At 39.1% G+C, this 17,129-nt stretch overlaps 1 protein-coding gene across 7 annotated transcripts in view; it reads right to left on the reverse strand.

Annotated features, from left to right (window-relative positions):
* The window catches only part of NINL (ninein like), a 208,288-nt gene that overhangs the window by 76,305 nt on the left and 114,854 nt on the right, over nt 1-17,129 (reverse strand). For all 7 annotated transcript variants that reach the window (XM_053667257.1, XM_053667264.1, XM_037155282.2 and 4 more), the window contains 2 exons: nt 15,504-15,694; nt 14,558-14,710 (listed from right to left, as the gene is read on the reverse strand). In XM_053667257.1, the coding sequence (XP_053523232.1) occupies nt 14,558-14,710; nt 15,504-15,694 (344 nt within the window). The remainder of the gene's footprint in view (nt 1-14,557; nt 14,711-15,503; nt 15,695-17,129) is intronic.

The following is a 17,129-nucleotide window of genomic DNA, read 5'->3' on the forward strand; positions in this document are numbered from 1 at the left end:
TGTATGAGGAGGTACAGTGTTTCCACCTATGCCTCCACCTTGGCCGGAAGTCTCTACTTTGTTGATTTATTGATGATAGCCATTCTGAAAGGTGTGAGGTGATATATCTCATTGTAATTTTAATTTATATTGCTCTGATGATTACTTATGTTGAGCATATTTTCATATGTATACTGACCACCTGTATGTCCTCTGTAGATAAGTGTCTATTCAGGTCCTTTAACCATTTTTTAGTTGGTTTATTTTTTATGTTAAGTTTTGTAAATGCTTTATAAATTGGGATATTAACCTTTTATCAGATACATCATTGACAAATATGTTCTCCCATTCAGTGGATTATCTTTTCATTTTGTTGATGCTTTCCTTTGCTGTCTAAAAACTTTTTAGTTAGATGTAGTCCTATTTATCTCTTCTTTAGTTTCTTTTACCTGAGAAGATTTATCAGAAAAAATATTGCTATAAGAAATATCTAAAATTTTACTGCCTATGTTTTTTCTTCTAGGGCTGTTAGGACTTTCAGTCTAAACATGTAAGTCTACAATATATTTTACTCTTGTGTATTATGTAAGAGGGTGGTATAGTTTCATTTTTTGGCATGCATATGTGCAATACTCCTAACACTATTGAATAGACCATCTTTACCCCACAGAATGGTTTTACTTCCTTTGTAAAATATTGACTGACTAAAAAGCCATGGGTTCATTTCTTAGATCTCTATTCTGTTCCAGTGATTTATATGTGTTTTAATGCCAGTACCATGATGTTTTGATTACTATGGCCTTGTCTTGCAGTTTGATATCAGGTACTCTGATTCTTCCTACTTGGTTCTTTGTCAAGATTGCTATTGGTATTCAGGGTCTTTAGGGGTTCCATACAAATTTTTGGAATATTTGTCGTAGTTCTGTGACATATGCCATTCATATCTTGATAGGAACTGTTTTGAATATATAGATTGATTTGGGTAGTAATGACATTATAATAATATTAATTCTTCCTATCTATGAACATGGTACATACTTCCACGTACTTTTATCTTCTTCAATTTCTTTGTCAGTGTCTTATATTATTCTGAGTACAGGTCTTTTACATCCTTGGTTAAATATATTCCTAGGTACTTCATTCTGTTTGAAGCAACTGTGAATAAAATTGTTTTCATAGTTTCCTTTTCTGATAGTTCACTATTGGCATATAAAAATGCACCTTATGGACTTCTGGAGAAGATGGAGATGTAGGTAGACACACTGTGCCTCCTTGCACAACCAAAAGAAGGACAACAACAATTTAAAAACAAAAAACAACCAGAACCGACATAAAATCGAACTGTATGGAAGTACCACAACCAAGGAGTTAAAGACACATTCATCCAGACCGGTAGGAGGGGTGGAGAAAGGCAGCCTTGGTGGAGAGGACTTGCAGCAAGGCAGTGACTGGTGGAGCCAGCGAGGCGGCAGATTATGAAATGGGGCATGCAAGGCCGCAGCAGGTGGGCAAGACTGCCACGGCAGTTGGTGCAGCAGGTGGTTCCACATTCATACGCAGATAAACCAGGCGAAACAAAGGGGGAGTGGGTTGGATAACACAACCCAGGGTCCCAGCACAGGGAAACACCTGTGAGGGTTGAGGTGGCAGTGGGATAAAAACCCCAACCTCACAGGAAAGATTGTTAGAAAGACCCACAGGGTCCTAGAATGTACCCAAACCCACCCACAAGTGAATCAGCACCAGAAGGGACCAATCGGCTTGTGGGAAGCAGGGGAAGTGACTGAAATCCAGCAGAGAGTGGAGCAAGTGTCATTGTTCCCTTTTGGACCCCTGCCCCACATACAGTGTCACACACAGGGATGTGGGTTACCCCACCCTGGTGAACACTTAAGGCTCTGTCTGCCCCTCACTATGTAACAGGTGCATAAAGACAAAAAAAAAAATGGCCCAAATGAAGAAACAGAACAAAGCTCCAGAAAAAAATACAACGAAGCAACAAAGAGGTAGCCAACCTATCAGATGCACAGTTCAAAACACTGCTGATCAGGATTCTCACAGAATTGGTTGAATTTGGTAACAAATTAGATGAAAAAATGAAGGCTATGCTAAGTGAAATAAAGGGAAATGTACACAGAATCAGTAGTAATGGGAAGAAAACTGGGACTCAAATCAAAGGAGTGGACCACAAGGAAGAAAGAAACACCCAATCAGAAAGGAATAAAAAAACAAGAATTCAAAAAATGAGGAGAGGCTTAGGAACCTCCAGGATATCTTCCAGTGTTCCAGCATCTGAATCATAGGGGTACCAGAAGAAGAAGAGGATGAGAAAGAAATTAAAAACTTATTTGAACAAATAATGAAGAACTTGCCCAGTCTGGCCAAGGAAATAGACTTCCAAGAAGTCCAGGAAGCTCAGAGAGTCCCAAAGAAGTTGAGGCCAAGAAGGAACATACCAAGGCATATCATCATTACATTAGCCAAGATTAAAATGAAGGAGAGAATCCTAGAAGCAGCAAGAGGTAAGGAGACAGTAACCTACAAAGGAGTTCCCATAAGGCTGTCAGTGGATTTCTCAAAAGAGACCTTACAGGCAAGAAGGGGCTGGAAAGACGTATTCGAAGTCATGAAATCCAAAGACCTACAACCAAGATTACTCTATCCAGCAAAACTTTCATTTAGAATGGAAGGGCAGATAAAATGCTTCTCAGATAAGGTCAAGTTAAACATGTTCATCATCACCAAGCCATTATTAAATGAAATGTTAAAGGGATTATCTAAGAAAAAGAAGATAAAAAAGATGAACAGTAAAATGACAGCAAACTCACAATTATTAACAACCACACCTGAAACAAAAACAAACCAAGGAAACAACTAGAACAGGAACAGAACTACAGAAATGGAGATCACATGGAGGGTTATCGATAGAGGAGTGGGAAGGGGAGAGAGCGGAAAAGGTCCAGAGAATAAGTAGTATGGATGGTAGGTAGTAAATAGACAGAGGAAGAGGAATAATAGTATAGGAAATTTAGAAGCCAAAGAACTTACATGTATGACTCATGGACATGAACTAAAGGGGGGGAATGTGGGTGGCAGGGGATGTGCAGGGTGGATGAGAGTGAAGGGGGAAAATGAGACAACTGTAATAGCATAATAAATAAAATGTACTAAAAAAACCTTGTAGAATGTGTTTAAAAAGATAAAATGAAAATTTATCATAAAAATGCATCTTATATCTAGATATTTTGTATCCTTCTAATTTACTAAATGCATTTATCAGGCCAAGTCCTTTTCTTGGTGGAATCACTAGGATTCTCTATGTAAAGTATCAGGTCATCTAAAAATAATGACACGTTTACTTCTTGCTCTATGATTTGGATGCCTTTTACTTATCTGATTTTTCTGACCAGGACTTCCAGTACTATGTTAATAAGAGTGGTGAAAGTGGACATTCCTGTCTTGTTCCTGATATTAAGGGAAATGCTTGTTGTTTTTGCCCTTTGAATATGATGTTGGCTGTGGGTTTGTCATATATGGCCTTTATTATGTTGAGGTATGTTCCCTCTATTTTCACTTTGCTGAATTTTCTCAAAAGCTTTTTTGAGATCTATTGACATGATCATGTGGTTTTTATTCTTCATTTTGTTTATGTGGTATATCAAGTTTATTGACTTGCATATATTGTACCAACTTTGCATGCCTGAAATAAATCCAACTTGATCATCATGTATAACCTTTTTAATGTATTGTTAGATCTGGTTTGCTAATATTTTCTTAAGGATTTTAGCATCTATGTTCATCAGGGATATTGGCCTATAACTTTCTTCCTTTGTACAGTCTTTATTTGGCTTTAGAATTAGAATAATGCTCTCCTTGTAAAAGAGCTTGGGAATCTTTCCTCCTCTTGAATTTATTGGAATAGCTTGAGAAGGATAGGTGTTAGTTCTCCTTTAAATGTTTGGTAAAATTCCTCTGTGAAGCCATCCAGTCCCGGGCTTTTGATTGTTAGGATTTTTTTTTTGTGTGTGTGTGCTTCAATTTCAAGTGTTGTAATTTGTCTATACAAGTTCTTTGATTACACCTGATTTAGTTTTGGAAGATTTTATATTTCTAGGAATTTATCCATTTCATTCAGATTGTCCAATTTGTTTATAATATTTTCTTACAATCCTTTGTATTTCTACTGCAGCAGTTCCTACTTCTCCTCTTTCTGTGGTTATTTATTTGGGTTCTCTCTCTTTTTAAATGATGAGTCTGGTTAAAGACTTGTCAATCTTATCTTCTCTAAGAATTAGCTATTGGTCTCGTTGATCTTTTGTACTGTTATTTTTTAAATAATACCAGTTAATTTATTGAGCACTTATTTTTTGCCACATACTAGGTGAATAGTTTACTATTTTACTGTATTTTTCCCATTGCCATTTACCCCCTTATATCCACTCCCTGCCAATTACTACACTGTTGCCCACGTCCATAAGTCCTTTTCCTTTTTGCTCGATCCGTCCCTGACTAAGCCACTCCACCTACCATAGCTGTCATCCTGCTCTCTATGAGTCTGTTTCTATTTTGCTTGTTAGTCCAGTTTGTTCATTAGAATCCACATATGAGTAAAATTTTATGGCCATTTGTCTTGCTCACATTGGCATATTTCACTCAGCATATTGTTCTCCACGTACATCCAGGCTGTGGCAGAAGGTAAACTCTTCCACTTCTTTATAGCTGTGTAGTATCCCATTGTGTAAATATCCCATAGTTGTTTCATCCTCTCATCTACTGATGGACACTTGGGCTACTTCCATATCTTGGAGACTGTAAATAACACCGTAATGAACATAAAGGTGCCTATGTTTTTTTGAATTAGTGTTTTGGGTTTCTTTGGATATCTCCTAAGGCAAGGGAAACCAAAGCAAAGTAAACAAATGGGACTTCATCAAACTAAAAAGTTTTTGCACAGCCAACAAAACCATCAATAAAATTAGAAGACAACCGGGATTTCCGCCAAGATGGAGGTGTAGGTGGAAACACTTTGCGTTCTCGCACAACCAAACCTAAAAACAACAAAGTTTTAACAACAAATGCAACCAAACCACACAAAAAATCAACAATACGGAGTCCAAAAACAACGAAATGCTCTGCTAAACCAGTGAAAGGGGCAAAGCCAGCAGTGGAGCAGGGTGGGCAGGGAAGATCCCCTAACCCAGGCAGTCAGTGCACAGGCAGCCGAGGACACAGATCCCAGGTGTGGGCTAGCTAAGGGCGGACCCAGGGAAGAGGCGCAGCTGGCTGTCTGCAGTCAGTCGAGCATTTGTGCGCAGATAAACCAGTGAAGTGGCGAGCATAGAGACCACACGGCGCAGGGAGGCGGGCTCGCACATTTCCACTCAGATAAACAGGCGGGAGCAAGAGGTGAGGTAGACTGGGTGAGTGGAGAGGACCGCCATTGCTCCCTCTCTGACCCTGCCCCCACATACAGCATCACAAACCAGCAACCTGGATGGCCCCGCCCTGGTGAACAACTATGGGTCCGCTTCTCATACATAACAGGCACAAACAGATCAAAACATGGCTCAAGAACAACTCAGAGCCCCAGAGCCAATAAATCTAAGCGACAAAGAAATAGCCAAACTTTCAGATGCACAGTTCAAAATACTGGTGATCAGGATGCTCACAGAACTGGTTGATTCTAGTTCTGTGGGAGGAACATATGAAGGCTAAACTAATTGAAATGAATGGTAATGCACAGGAAACCAGTAGTAATGGAAATAAAGCTGGGACTCAAATCAAGGGAGTGGACCAGAAGGAAGAAAAAAATGACCAAACAGAAAAACATGAAGAAACAAGAATTCAAAAAATGAGGAGAGGTTTAGGCACCTCCAGGACATCTTTAAACGCTCCAATATCCGAATTATAGGGGTACCAGAAAGGGAAAAGGAACAGTCACGAGTGGAAACCTTATTTGAACAAATAATAAAGGAGAACTTCCCCAATCTGGCAAAGGAAATGAACTTCCAGGAAATCCAGGAAGCTCAGAGAGTCCCAAAGAAGTTGGACCCAAGAAGGAACACACCAAGGCACATCATCATTACATTACCCAAGATTAAAATGAAGGAGAGCATCCTAGAAGCAGCAAGAGATAAGGGACAGTCACCTACAAAGGAGTTCCCATCAGACTGTCAGCGGATTTCTCAAGAGAGACCTTCCAGGCAAGGAAGGGGCTGGAAAGAATTATTCCAAGTCATGAAAACCAAAGACCTACAACCAAGATTGCTCTATCCAGCAAAGTTTTCATTTAGAATGGAAGGACAGATAAAGTGCTTTTCAGATAAGATCATATTTAAGGATTTCATCATCACCAAGCCCTTATTATATGAAATGTTAAAGGGACTTACCTAAGAAAAAGAAGATAAAAAAGATGAACAGTGAAAGGACAGCAAACTCACCGTTATTATCAACCACACCTAAAAGAAAAGCAAATTAAGAGGACAGCTAGATCAGGAGTCAACCATAGAAATGAAGATCACGTGGAGGATTAGCAACAAGGGAGTGGGAGATGGAGAAGGGGGGAGAAGGTACAGAAAATAAGTAGCATAGGCAGTAGATAGAAAATAGATAGGGGGGAGGGTAAGAATAGTAGGGGAAATACAGAATCTAAAGAACTTGAGACACGTGTTCATGAACTAAAGGGGGGGAATGGTGGGGAAGGGGAACAGAGGGGGGAATAGAACAAATGTAATATCATAATCAATTAAATAAATAAATAAATAAATAAATAAATAAAAATTTTAAAAAAAGAAAAAAATTAGAAGACAACCCATGGAGTGGAAGAAAATATTCACCGACACATCTGATAAGCAGTTCATATTCAAAATTTATAAAGAATGTATAATATTTAACACCCAAAAAACAAACAATCCAATTAAAAAAATGATCAAAGAACCTAAATAGACACTTCTCCAAAGAGGACTAATAGACATGAGAAAATGCTCCATGTCACAAATCATTAGAGGAATGCAAATTAAAACTACAATGAGATATATCACCTCACACCTGTCAAGTGACTATCATCAACAAATCAACAAACAAGTGCTGGTGAAGCTGTGGAGAAAGGGGAACCCTTTTGCACTGTTGGTGGGAATGCAGGTTGGTGCAGCCACTGTGGAAAGCAGTATGGAGATACTTCAAAAATTAAAAATGGATCTGCCCTTTGACCCAATGTTCCCACTCTTGGAAGGTATTTTTTTTAGGATCTATTTCATTTTCTTCTACTCTGATTTTTATTATTTTCTTCCTTCTACTCACTTTGGCCTTTGTTTTTGTTTTTTTGTCATTTTCTTTAAGTGTTAAGTTAAATTGTTTATTTGAGATTTTTCTAGTTTCTTGACATAGGGCTGTAATGCAATGAATATTCCTCTTGGGACTGCTTTCCCAGTAGCCCACAGATTATGGGTTGCTGTGTTCTCATTTTTATTTGTTTCATGGTATCTTTTGATTTCTTCCTGGATCTCATTAACTCCACTCACTGTTTAGTAACAGGTTATTTACCTTCCATGTCTTCATGTGTTTTTCAGGTTTTTTATCTTGTGATTGATTTCTTTTTTTTTTTTTAAGATTTTATTTATTTATCTTTAGAGGGGAAGGGGGGAAGGGGAGAGGGAGAGGAACATCAATGTATGGTTGCCTTTTGTGTGTCCCCTGCTGGGAACTGGCCTGCAACCCAAGCATGTGCCCTGACTGGGAATCGAACTGCGATTGTGTGGTTCGCAGGCCCGAGCTCAATCCACTGAGCTACACCAGGCAGGGCTTGTGATTGATTTCTAGTTTCATACCATTGTGGTCAGAGAAGATACTTGATATGATTTTAATTTATTCAAATATATTGAGGCTTGTTTTGGCATCTGACATGTAGTCTTACCCTAGAAAATATTCCAGGTGCATTAGAAAAGAATTTATATTCTGCTGCCTTCAAGTGAAATGCCCTAAAGGTATCAGTTAAATCCATCTGATCTAGAGTGTTATTTAAGTCCACCATTTCCCTGTTGATTTTTTTTTTTTTTTGGTCTGGCAGATCTATCCATTGATGTCAATGGGGTGTTTAAATCCCCTGCTATGACTAATTTTACTGTCAATCTCTCCCATCAAGATTTGCTTTGCATATTTAGGTGCTCCTACGTTGGGTGCATAAATGTTTACAATGGTTATATCCTTTTGTTTCATTGCTCCCTTTATCATTATTAGTGTCTTTTTTTGTCTCTTACTACACTCTTTGTTTTAAATTACATAATGTCAGCCCTGACTGTTCTGCTCAGTTGCTTGGGTGTTGTGCCATGAGATAAAAGGTGGCTGGTTAGAGTCCCAGTCAGGGCACATGCCTGGGTTGCAGGTTCAGTCCCTGGTCCAGACGTGTGTGAGAGTTAATCAATTGATGTTTCTCTCTCACATTAGTGTTTCTCTGTCTCTTTCCCCCTTCCTCCCCCCTCTCTAAAAAGTAAATAAAATCTTTACAGCAAAATAAAACCTATATTGTGAGATATAAATAGTTACTCCAGCTTTTTTCCCTTTTCATTTGCATGAAATATCTTTTCCATCCCTCTACTTTAAATCTGTGTGTGTCTTTTGTTCTGAGGTGGGTCTCTTGTAGACAGCTTATATACGAGTCCTGTTTTCTTATCCATTCAGCTATCCTATGCCTTTTTTTAAAAGATTTTATTTATTTATCTTTAGAGGGGGAAGGGAAGGAGAGAGGGAGAGAAATATCAATGTATGGTTGCCTCTTGTGTATTCCCTGCTGGGAAGTGGCCTGCAACCCAGGCATGTGCCCTGACTGGGAATGGAACCCCTATCCTTTGGTTCATAGGCCTGCACTCAATCCACTGAGCTACACCAGCCAGGGCTATCCTATGGCTTTTGATTGGAGCATTTAATCTATTTAAATTCAAAGTGATTACTGACAGGTATATAACTACCATTTTACTCTTCTAAACCTGTGGAGGTAGAGGCTGACCTGAGAGATATGAACAAACTCTTTCCTTAAACTTGGTTATATGCATTAGATGCATAGGTTCAAGGTCATCACTAGCTGCACATTTGTACATTATTAATATTACACCATAACATTTAAGCTGTCAGTTTGGTTACAACATATGTTTCATAAGGGTGTGTAGTATTCTACAGTAAATTGTATCTGAGAGATAACACAAACTCTGAAGTCAGTGTTGGTGTAGTTGTTTTGTTTTTCGTGAACTTCAAAGTCAGTGTTGTGTTTTTAATTTTCATTTAGCATTGAAAATGGCTGGAAAATCACATTGATTTGATAATCCAAAGATATTAAAGAACTTCAGTGAATGCTTACTCAAATCTAATGATGAGAATGATAGAGCTGAATGTAAAAATTAAAATGATTTAGAAGATAAAGATTATGTGGATGTCTGTTCAGAATATTTGGATTCCAAGCAAAATATTTTTAATGAAGAAAGTGAAGATGAATTAGACATGAATAACGAGTATTTTTTTTGAAGGGATAATGAATCAAAATGGAGGAAAAATCCAATAAGAAGACAAATTAGAAAACAGCCACAGATCATTTTGTGTCAACTTCTGTTAGGCCAAAGATAAAAAAATGCCAAGATATTACTTGAAACTTGGAACTGCTTTATCACAAATGGTATTTTAAATCTAATTTTATTATATACAAATAAATACATCGATTCTATTTCAAGTTGGTTTTCATGAGAAAAAGATGCTAACAAATAGACAAAACCAAATGGGAAAGTATTTTTAGGCTTCATATCTAGCTGGTTTACATCGCAGCAATCAGCCAAATTTGCAGGACTTATTTATGAGCTAACAATGGTAGTGGGACTGAACTTTTTAGACTTTCAATATCTTTATGGAGATTTAAATTTATTCATAATTGTATCAGGTGATGACAAACTTACTCAGTTAGAATACCTGAAAATGGGCATATTAGCGGTTGTGGGACACATTTTCTCAGCATTTGTAAAAAATTGTTAATTATGTTTCTGTATGGAACAGAATGTAACAATAGACGAAATGTTACCTGGATTTAGTGGCAAATATAGATTTAGACAATACATTCCAACCAAGCCCAGTAAATATAAAAACTTTTGCTGTAGTTGATTCAAAAGTATTTTACACAGAATTATCTTGAAATATAAGCTGGTAAGCAGCCCGAAGGTCCTTACTTGATTAGTCGTAAACCGGCAGATCAAGACACTTGCAGAACCCATTTCCTTATCAAGATGTAATATTATAGCAAATAAATGAATAAAATTTGCTGACGTAAATTTTATCTCTGATTTGAAAAAGAAGCAACTTTCATATGTAGGTACTGTTTGTAAGAATAAACCCCAACTTTCCCTTGAATTTGTGTCTTCTAAAATAAGGTCCCCAAAAATCTAACTTATTTTCTTCTGGTGAATATTTGCTTTTGGTGTAGATTACACCAAAAAAGGAAAAAATGTAATTTTAGTTTCAAGTAGGCATTTCAATGACACCATAAATTTAGATTCATAGAAACCTAATATAATAAAACATTACAACCAAACAAATCAGAAATTGACACTGTGGACCACATAATGAATACATATAATCTGAATATTGCAGGAATAAATGTTCAGACTATTGCTATGCTGAACAGCACTGTGAAAATAAGGCACAGAATATTTAATAGAAATTTCATAATGAGGTTAGTGTTAGAACATATAAAAAGGTGTTCAGAAATCTCTACAGGTATACATAAGCCTTTATACCTGAAACTTCAATTTCAAACACAAATTTAAAGAAATTCTAATGACAACATATACACAACTCCCTCAACAAGCAGAAAAAGAAAAAGATGTGTTAGGTGCATCCAAAACAAGTTGTTTATCAAAATATTTTTGCAAGTTTTGTGAAAAGTATTTACACCTTGAGCATAGCAATGTTGTTTGTGATGACTGTTACAAATGTTTTGCAAAGCCAGCTATTGAAGCTTCTGATTAATTAATGGTAAAGACATTTTGGTTGTATTTTTAGCAATATCTGTGTTTTCATTATTTGAAAAGAAAAAGTTTTATTCTTTATGTTTCTAAATTTATTTAATAATTTCTAGATTGTAACTGAAAATAAAAAATTCATGTATTTTATTATACAAATATAATACAAATTTGCAGTGCTTTAAATACTTTTTTCACATGAACACATACTAGTAATGAATGTGTCGCTCTGATACAGGCAACCTACGCTGTAATTTTTTTGGCTGCAATCTCCACAGAGTCAACTACATTCTTCAGTATCCTCCTCTACCTCCTCCTCCCTTCTCCTTCTTAAAGCAGATCCTTTAACATCTCTTTTAACATTTGCTTGGTGGTAACAAACTCCTTTAGCTTTTTCTTGTCTAGGAAGCTCATTATTTTTCCTTCAATTTTAAAAGATAGCCTTACTGGGTAAAGTAATCTTGATTATAGGTCTTTGCTTTTAATCATTTTATTTCATATCATCCCTGCTGGCCTGAAGTGTTTCTGTTGAGAAATCAGCTGATAGTCTTATGAAGCTCCTTTGTAGGTAACAAACTGTCTTTCTCTAGTGGCTTTTGAGATTCTCTCTTGTCTTTAATCTTTTCTATTTATATTATGATGTGTCTTGTTTCAATCTTCTTTAGGACTCTTTGCACTTCCTGGACTTCAGTATCTTTTTCCTTCACCAAGTTAGGGAAATTTTCAGTCATTATATCTTCAAATAGGTTCTTGATCCCTTGCTTTCTCCCTTCTCCCTCTGATACCCCTGTGATGCAGATGTTGTTATGATTCATGTTGTCTCAAAGGTCCTTTAAACTTACCCTCATTTTTTTAAATTATTTTTTCTTTATGCTCCTCTGATTGGGTGTTTTTTCTACCTTGTCTTTCAAATAGTTGATTCAATCCTCTGCTTCATCCAACCTACTATTTATTTCTTCCTGTGTAATCTGCATTTCAGATACTGTATTTTTCACTTCTGTCTGATCCTAGTTTATGGTTTCTATTTCCTTTTTCATGCTATTGACCTACCTTATAACCATTACTTTGCACTCTATATCTTATCAGATATTGCTTGCCTCCATTTCATTTAGCTCTTTCTCTGTAGAATTGTCCTGTTATTTCATTTGGGGCACATTTCTTTGTTTCCCCATTTAGGTTGCCTCTTTGTGTTTGTTTCTTGGTATTAGGTAGATCCACTATGACTCCTAGTCTTTTTAGGGTGGGCTTATATAGTAGGTGTCCTGTGGGATCCAGTGGAGCAATCTTCCTGATCACCTGAGCTTGGTGCTCTAGGAATGTCTCTTGTGCATGTTATGGAGACCTTCCTGTTGTTGAGTCTTGGTTGCTATTGGTTCATTTGTGTGTGGAAATGACCCTCAGTCTTACTGACTGTGAGGCTCAACCTCCAACTCAGTGTGCAAGCTGCTATGCAGGTTCTGATCACAAGAAGCAGAATTTGCCTCAGAAGGTTTTAGTGCTTATAATATCTCTCTGTGGAAATGCCGCTTGTGAAGCTTACTGAATTCTGTTCTGTTGTTGTCTGAGGCTGGCCACTGAGTGTGTTGCTTCTGGGTCTGTTTGGAATGACTCTGATGCAGACCTATCAAATGCTGCCTGTTGACCAGCCCTGGACAACCTGTTTGGAGCTGTCAGTGATCCACAGCATATGGCTCCCTCTGCTAGGTCTGGATGCATGCAGAAAGAACTAAGCTGCATACCAACTCTGGCTTTTACCAGCAACAAACTGGGTGCAGGTCAGCAAAAGTCCCAAACACCCTGAGATCTGTCTCTGCCTGCCTTCACCTGTTGGCTACCTGTTAAATTTTTTTTACCCTCACCTGAGGGCATTTTTAAAATTGCTTTTAGAGAGAGAGAAGTGAGAGATAGAACATTGATGTGAAAGAAATATTGACTGGTTGCCTCCTGTATGCACCCAGATCAGGGTTCATACGTGCCTGGACCCAGAATCAAACCTGAAACCTAGGCATCTGCTCCAACTGGGAATTGAACCCACAACCTTTTGGTTATGGGATGATACTCCAAGCAACTGAGCCATATCAGCCATGGTTATTGGTTGTGTGTTAGGCTCAGTCACTGAAAGAGCTTCTGGCTATACTCAGCAGAGTGTAAGCTCCACAGGGTGGTACTACTGCTTTGACGCAGAAAGATGGTGTCTGTGATATGGAAAAATGATACAACATAGAAATTCTGGAGGCTGACCCTTCAGCTCTTTACCCAGATCTTCAAATCTCAGACTCTAATCACATGACTCTAGTCCATGCTGCCTTCCCTCCACTGCAGCCTAGGTTGAGTTGCTATGAATGAAATTTTTTGCACTAGTCCTTTAAGAGGGTGCCTGTGTTTCTAGCTATCTTTCATCGGCAGACTGAAACCCTGCTGCTTTTCACAGCCAGATCTTTTGTGTATGCCTCTTCTTAGTTCTGGTGCTCTGAGCTGGGGAGCCTAGCTTGGGGTTTAGACCCCACAATTCTCAGGGTGAACCCCCCCCTCTTTCCTCCAGGCTGAGTATGCCCCAGAACCCCAGCTACCACTCACGGGAGTGGGCCAATCCTTTTTGCATCTCCACCCTTCCTAGTAGTCTTGATGTGGCTTCCTCTGTAAATCTTTGGTTATGAGGCCTCTCTTCAGGTAGTTTTCATTGGTTACTCTGGATGATTATTCTGTAATTTACTTATAATTCCAGTTTGGTCCTGGGACGTGAGCGTAGCTTCCACCTACCTTGTTGCCACCTGAAATCTCTCCTAATTTCTTCTTTGCCCATTCTCACTGAGTTCAGATTCAGAAACCTGGTTTTCAGATTGCCTGGCCTGGCAGAGAACAGTGTTACTGGTCTTGCACCATCATCTACAAACCACAGGATCATTCATGACAACAAAGAAGCATCAACAAGGCTCCCAGAGCACCTGCCCTGTGGTGGGAGAGGACAAACATACTTTCCTGGGACTGAGAGAACCAAGCACTAAACCAGTGGTCACCAAACGAAACCACAACTGCCCCAAATCTACTATGCTCTAACTGTAGAGACCTAGTATTTGTATGAGAAACAAAATTCAGGAGTGGAAGACAGGGAGAAAACAGGTTAATGAGTATATGGAGTGTAATTCTAGGGAAGGTTTAGAACCCTTCAGTGACATTGTTCTCACTGTACTATGATGAGGAAAGAGAGAGGGTTCTCTTATTGGAACATAGTGTATCTCACATTGGGAAGCCATAGTGAGGAACTACCATAGAATCATCATAAAACCCCTATGAGGTGGGCACCCATTTCACAGATGAGGAGCCTGAGGCTCAGAAAAGGTGAGTAACTCATCCAGTGAGATACAGCTAGTTAGGAGCAAGCCAGATCAGCTCCAAGATCTGTGTGGTCCTAGAATCAAAGTCACACAGCCTCCCACTTATACAAATGAGTGTGAATGCCCCGAGCAACTGCTAAGGCTCACTGTGGTGACAGAGTCAGAAGAGTCAGATCTGTGAAAAATGCTAAAGGTCAGAGAGTAATAGTAGTTAGTGCTGTGGTTTAAGATTTAATTATGCCATTTTACCTGATAATCAGACCAGAACTTCCTCAGTTTGACAGGAGTGGAAGATTCCAGAAAGGAAGTGGGTCCATGATTGAACAGGCCAAGCTGGAATTCCTCAAGACTCACTCTGCCATCTCGGTCTTCATCCAGTTTGTTAAACAGGTCCTCTAGTTCCTAAATGAAAGCCAACACATCTCTGCTCTGAGGTTCTACCCACAAGCAGCTGGATGCCAGCTACAGTCACCCAGGCTCACCCATCCACCCTCTCACCCTCCTACTCACCCTCCCTCTTCAAGCAGGGCAGTTTGCTTTTCCTCATCCAAACTCAAACTGTTGGGTCATACCTAGCCTCCCCAGGCTCTGGCTTATGAAATCTAAATGTCTGGTAAGTTTCCATCCTGCTGTGAATGAGTACCACCTGAACTTCCTAAATTCCACAAATATGCATTCAGTGTCTAATGTGGCAGGAACCTGCTAGAGGATAGAAAATATGTATATATGCAACATGGCCTGGGCCCCCAGAGTTTCAGGGTCTAACAAGGGCAGCAGGGCTGGGGAGGACTTTAGCAAGGATGAGATTGCCCTATGACCATTGTTCGTTCCTCCTCCTCCTCTTGGTCTCTGAAGAAAAAGGAGAGGTGTAGTTAGGTTCTGAGAGCATCATGTCTGGCTTGGTAGTAGAAAAAAGCCACACAGGTAGGGGGAAAATGTGTTTATAGGTAGAAGAAGAATCCTGAGTGAAGGTGCTTAGAGTCTGATAAGGCTGGGGCCACAGGCCGTCAGAGATAGACCCTTAAGGATGCAGACTTCAGCAGAAGCACTAGCCGTCATCAAAGAAGATTAGGTCAGAAGATTAGACACAATTGAATCAGTGTCTGCAAGGTAAAGGGATTTTCCAAATCAAATATCAACCATGACCACTGCAAAGAACAAGTCATTGAGGGTGATCTGTCCTTGACTCTCTTACCTCTTTCTTGAGTCCCTGGAGCCCGATGCTCTGGCAGACCAGAGCCAGCTCTTGCTTGTTGAGGTGACCACTGCTGCCAACACCTAGTTCTTCCCAGATGTCCTGGACCTGGCTCTCAGGGGTGTCAAAGGGGGAGGTGCGGGACTTCTGAGTGCACCCAAAGACCCTGGAACCCCAGGTTGGCAGCTGGCCTGAAGCAGAGGGAGTAACAGGTAAACCCACTGCTCCAGGTAAAAGCACAGAAGGGAAACACACCTGCTGGTACATTACTCTGAAATCAGATTGACACAGGTGAGTAGCAAAGCAACAAAAGTGAAATCTAGGTAGTAGGTACATGAGCATTCATAGTACATTCTGTCAACTCCATTCTGTGTTTTTAAGTTTCATAATAAAACTCTCTGCTCCATGTGGGGAAAACTTTTTCTGAAGGGAACCTACTAAAGTTGCACCATTGAAAGCACATAAAAGAGGGCTGCATTATTTGTATACACAATAACAAAAAAAATTTTTTAGAAACTTTTCAAACCTACCCAAAGTAAAGAGCATAGTCATTGAATCTCAGTGCACTTGTCACTGAGGCTCTGTGAGGATAAAAAATTTGCCATGCTGACTTCAACTATTCCCTTTTTGCTATTGCTGAAGTACTTAAAAGTAAATCCCAGATCTCATGTTTTTACCCCTACTTATTTAATATTTAGTATGTATTTTGGAAACATACGGACATTTTCTTACATAACCATAATGCCACTATCATACCTAACAAAGCCAACAATTTCCCAACTGTCTCAAAAATGTCTTACAGTTGACTTGTTCATTAAACAGTGCCTTTGGTTGTTATTTCTCTTAAGTCTTCCAATCATGAGGACCTCTCCTGTCCCCTAACCTTTAGCACTTTTGTGTTTAAGAAACCAGATCAGTACTTGCTCTATGGGATGTTCCCCCTATCTGGATTTGTATGTTTGCTTCCTCATGGTATCACATAACCTGTTCCTCTATCCCTAATATTTCCTGTGAACATGAAGTTAGCATCAAAGACTAGTTTGTAATTTGGATTCAGGCTCATTTTTTCTTGGCAAAAACACTCCAAAGATTAGGCTGTGTACCAAGCACCAACTCACATCGGGAGGTGCAAGTGCCTTTCAAAGCAAAGACTCATCAGTGGGTTTGGGTGACGGCCAATCCTCATAACTTCCCTACTTTAGCCAGTTGGTTTACTAATGGTTTTTGAAGCTTTGTCAAAGAAACAACTTATGGAAGAGGACGTATGTCAGTGGTGTCCACAAGAAACTATCCATAGATGAGCTATGCTTTAAACCAGAAATTCGCCTCTACAATCAGTCCAACACAGAAAGAGGGCCGCTTCTACCTAATTCAAACTTCGGTTCTATGGCAGTAGTCTGTACTTTTTAGGTATATGAGCCACCTTGGTGTTTTTTACTTTAATAACCCAGCTAACAACCAGAAAAACACTTTCCCTAAGGAAAGCAAGGCCTATAAGTTCACAAATGTTGCTGCAGGTTGGGGCTAAAGAAAATGCAAGGAAAGAACCAGGCAGGAAAGGGCCACATGTGGGATTTCTTCCAACTTAAAATTCCTAGGAAAGTTTCAAAGAAATTTTGATATGGG

The sequence above is a fragment of the Artibeus jamaicensis genome, unplaced genomic scaffold (genome assembly GCF_021234435.1).
Source record: "Artibeus jamaicensis isolate MK-2021 breed Jamaican fruit bat unplaced genomic scaffold, CSHL_Jam_final contig_135, whole genome shotgun sequence".
Classification (NCBI taxonomy): Eukaryota; Metazoa; Chordata; class Mammalia; order Chiroptera; family Phyllostomidae; genus Artibeus; species Artibeus jamaicensis.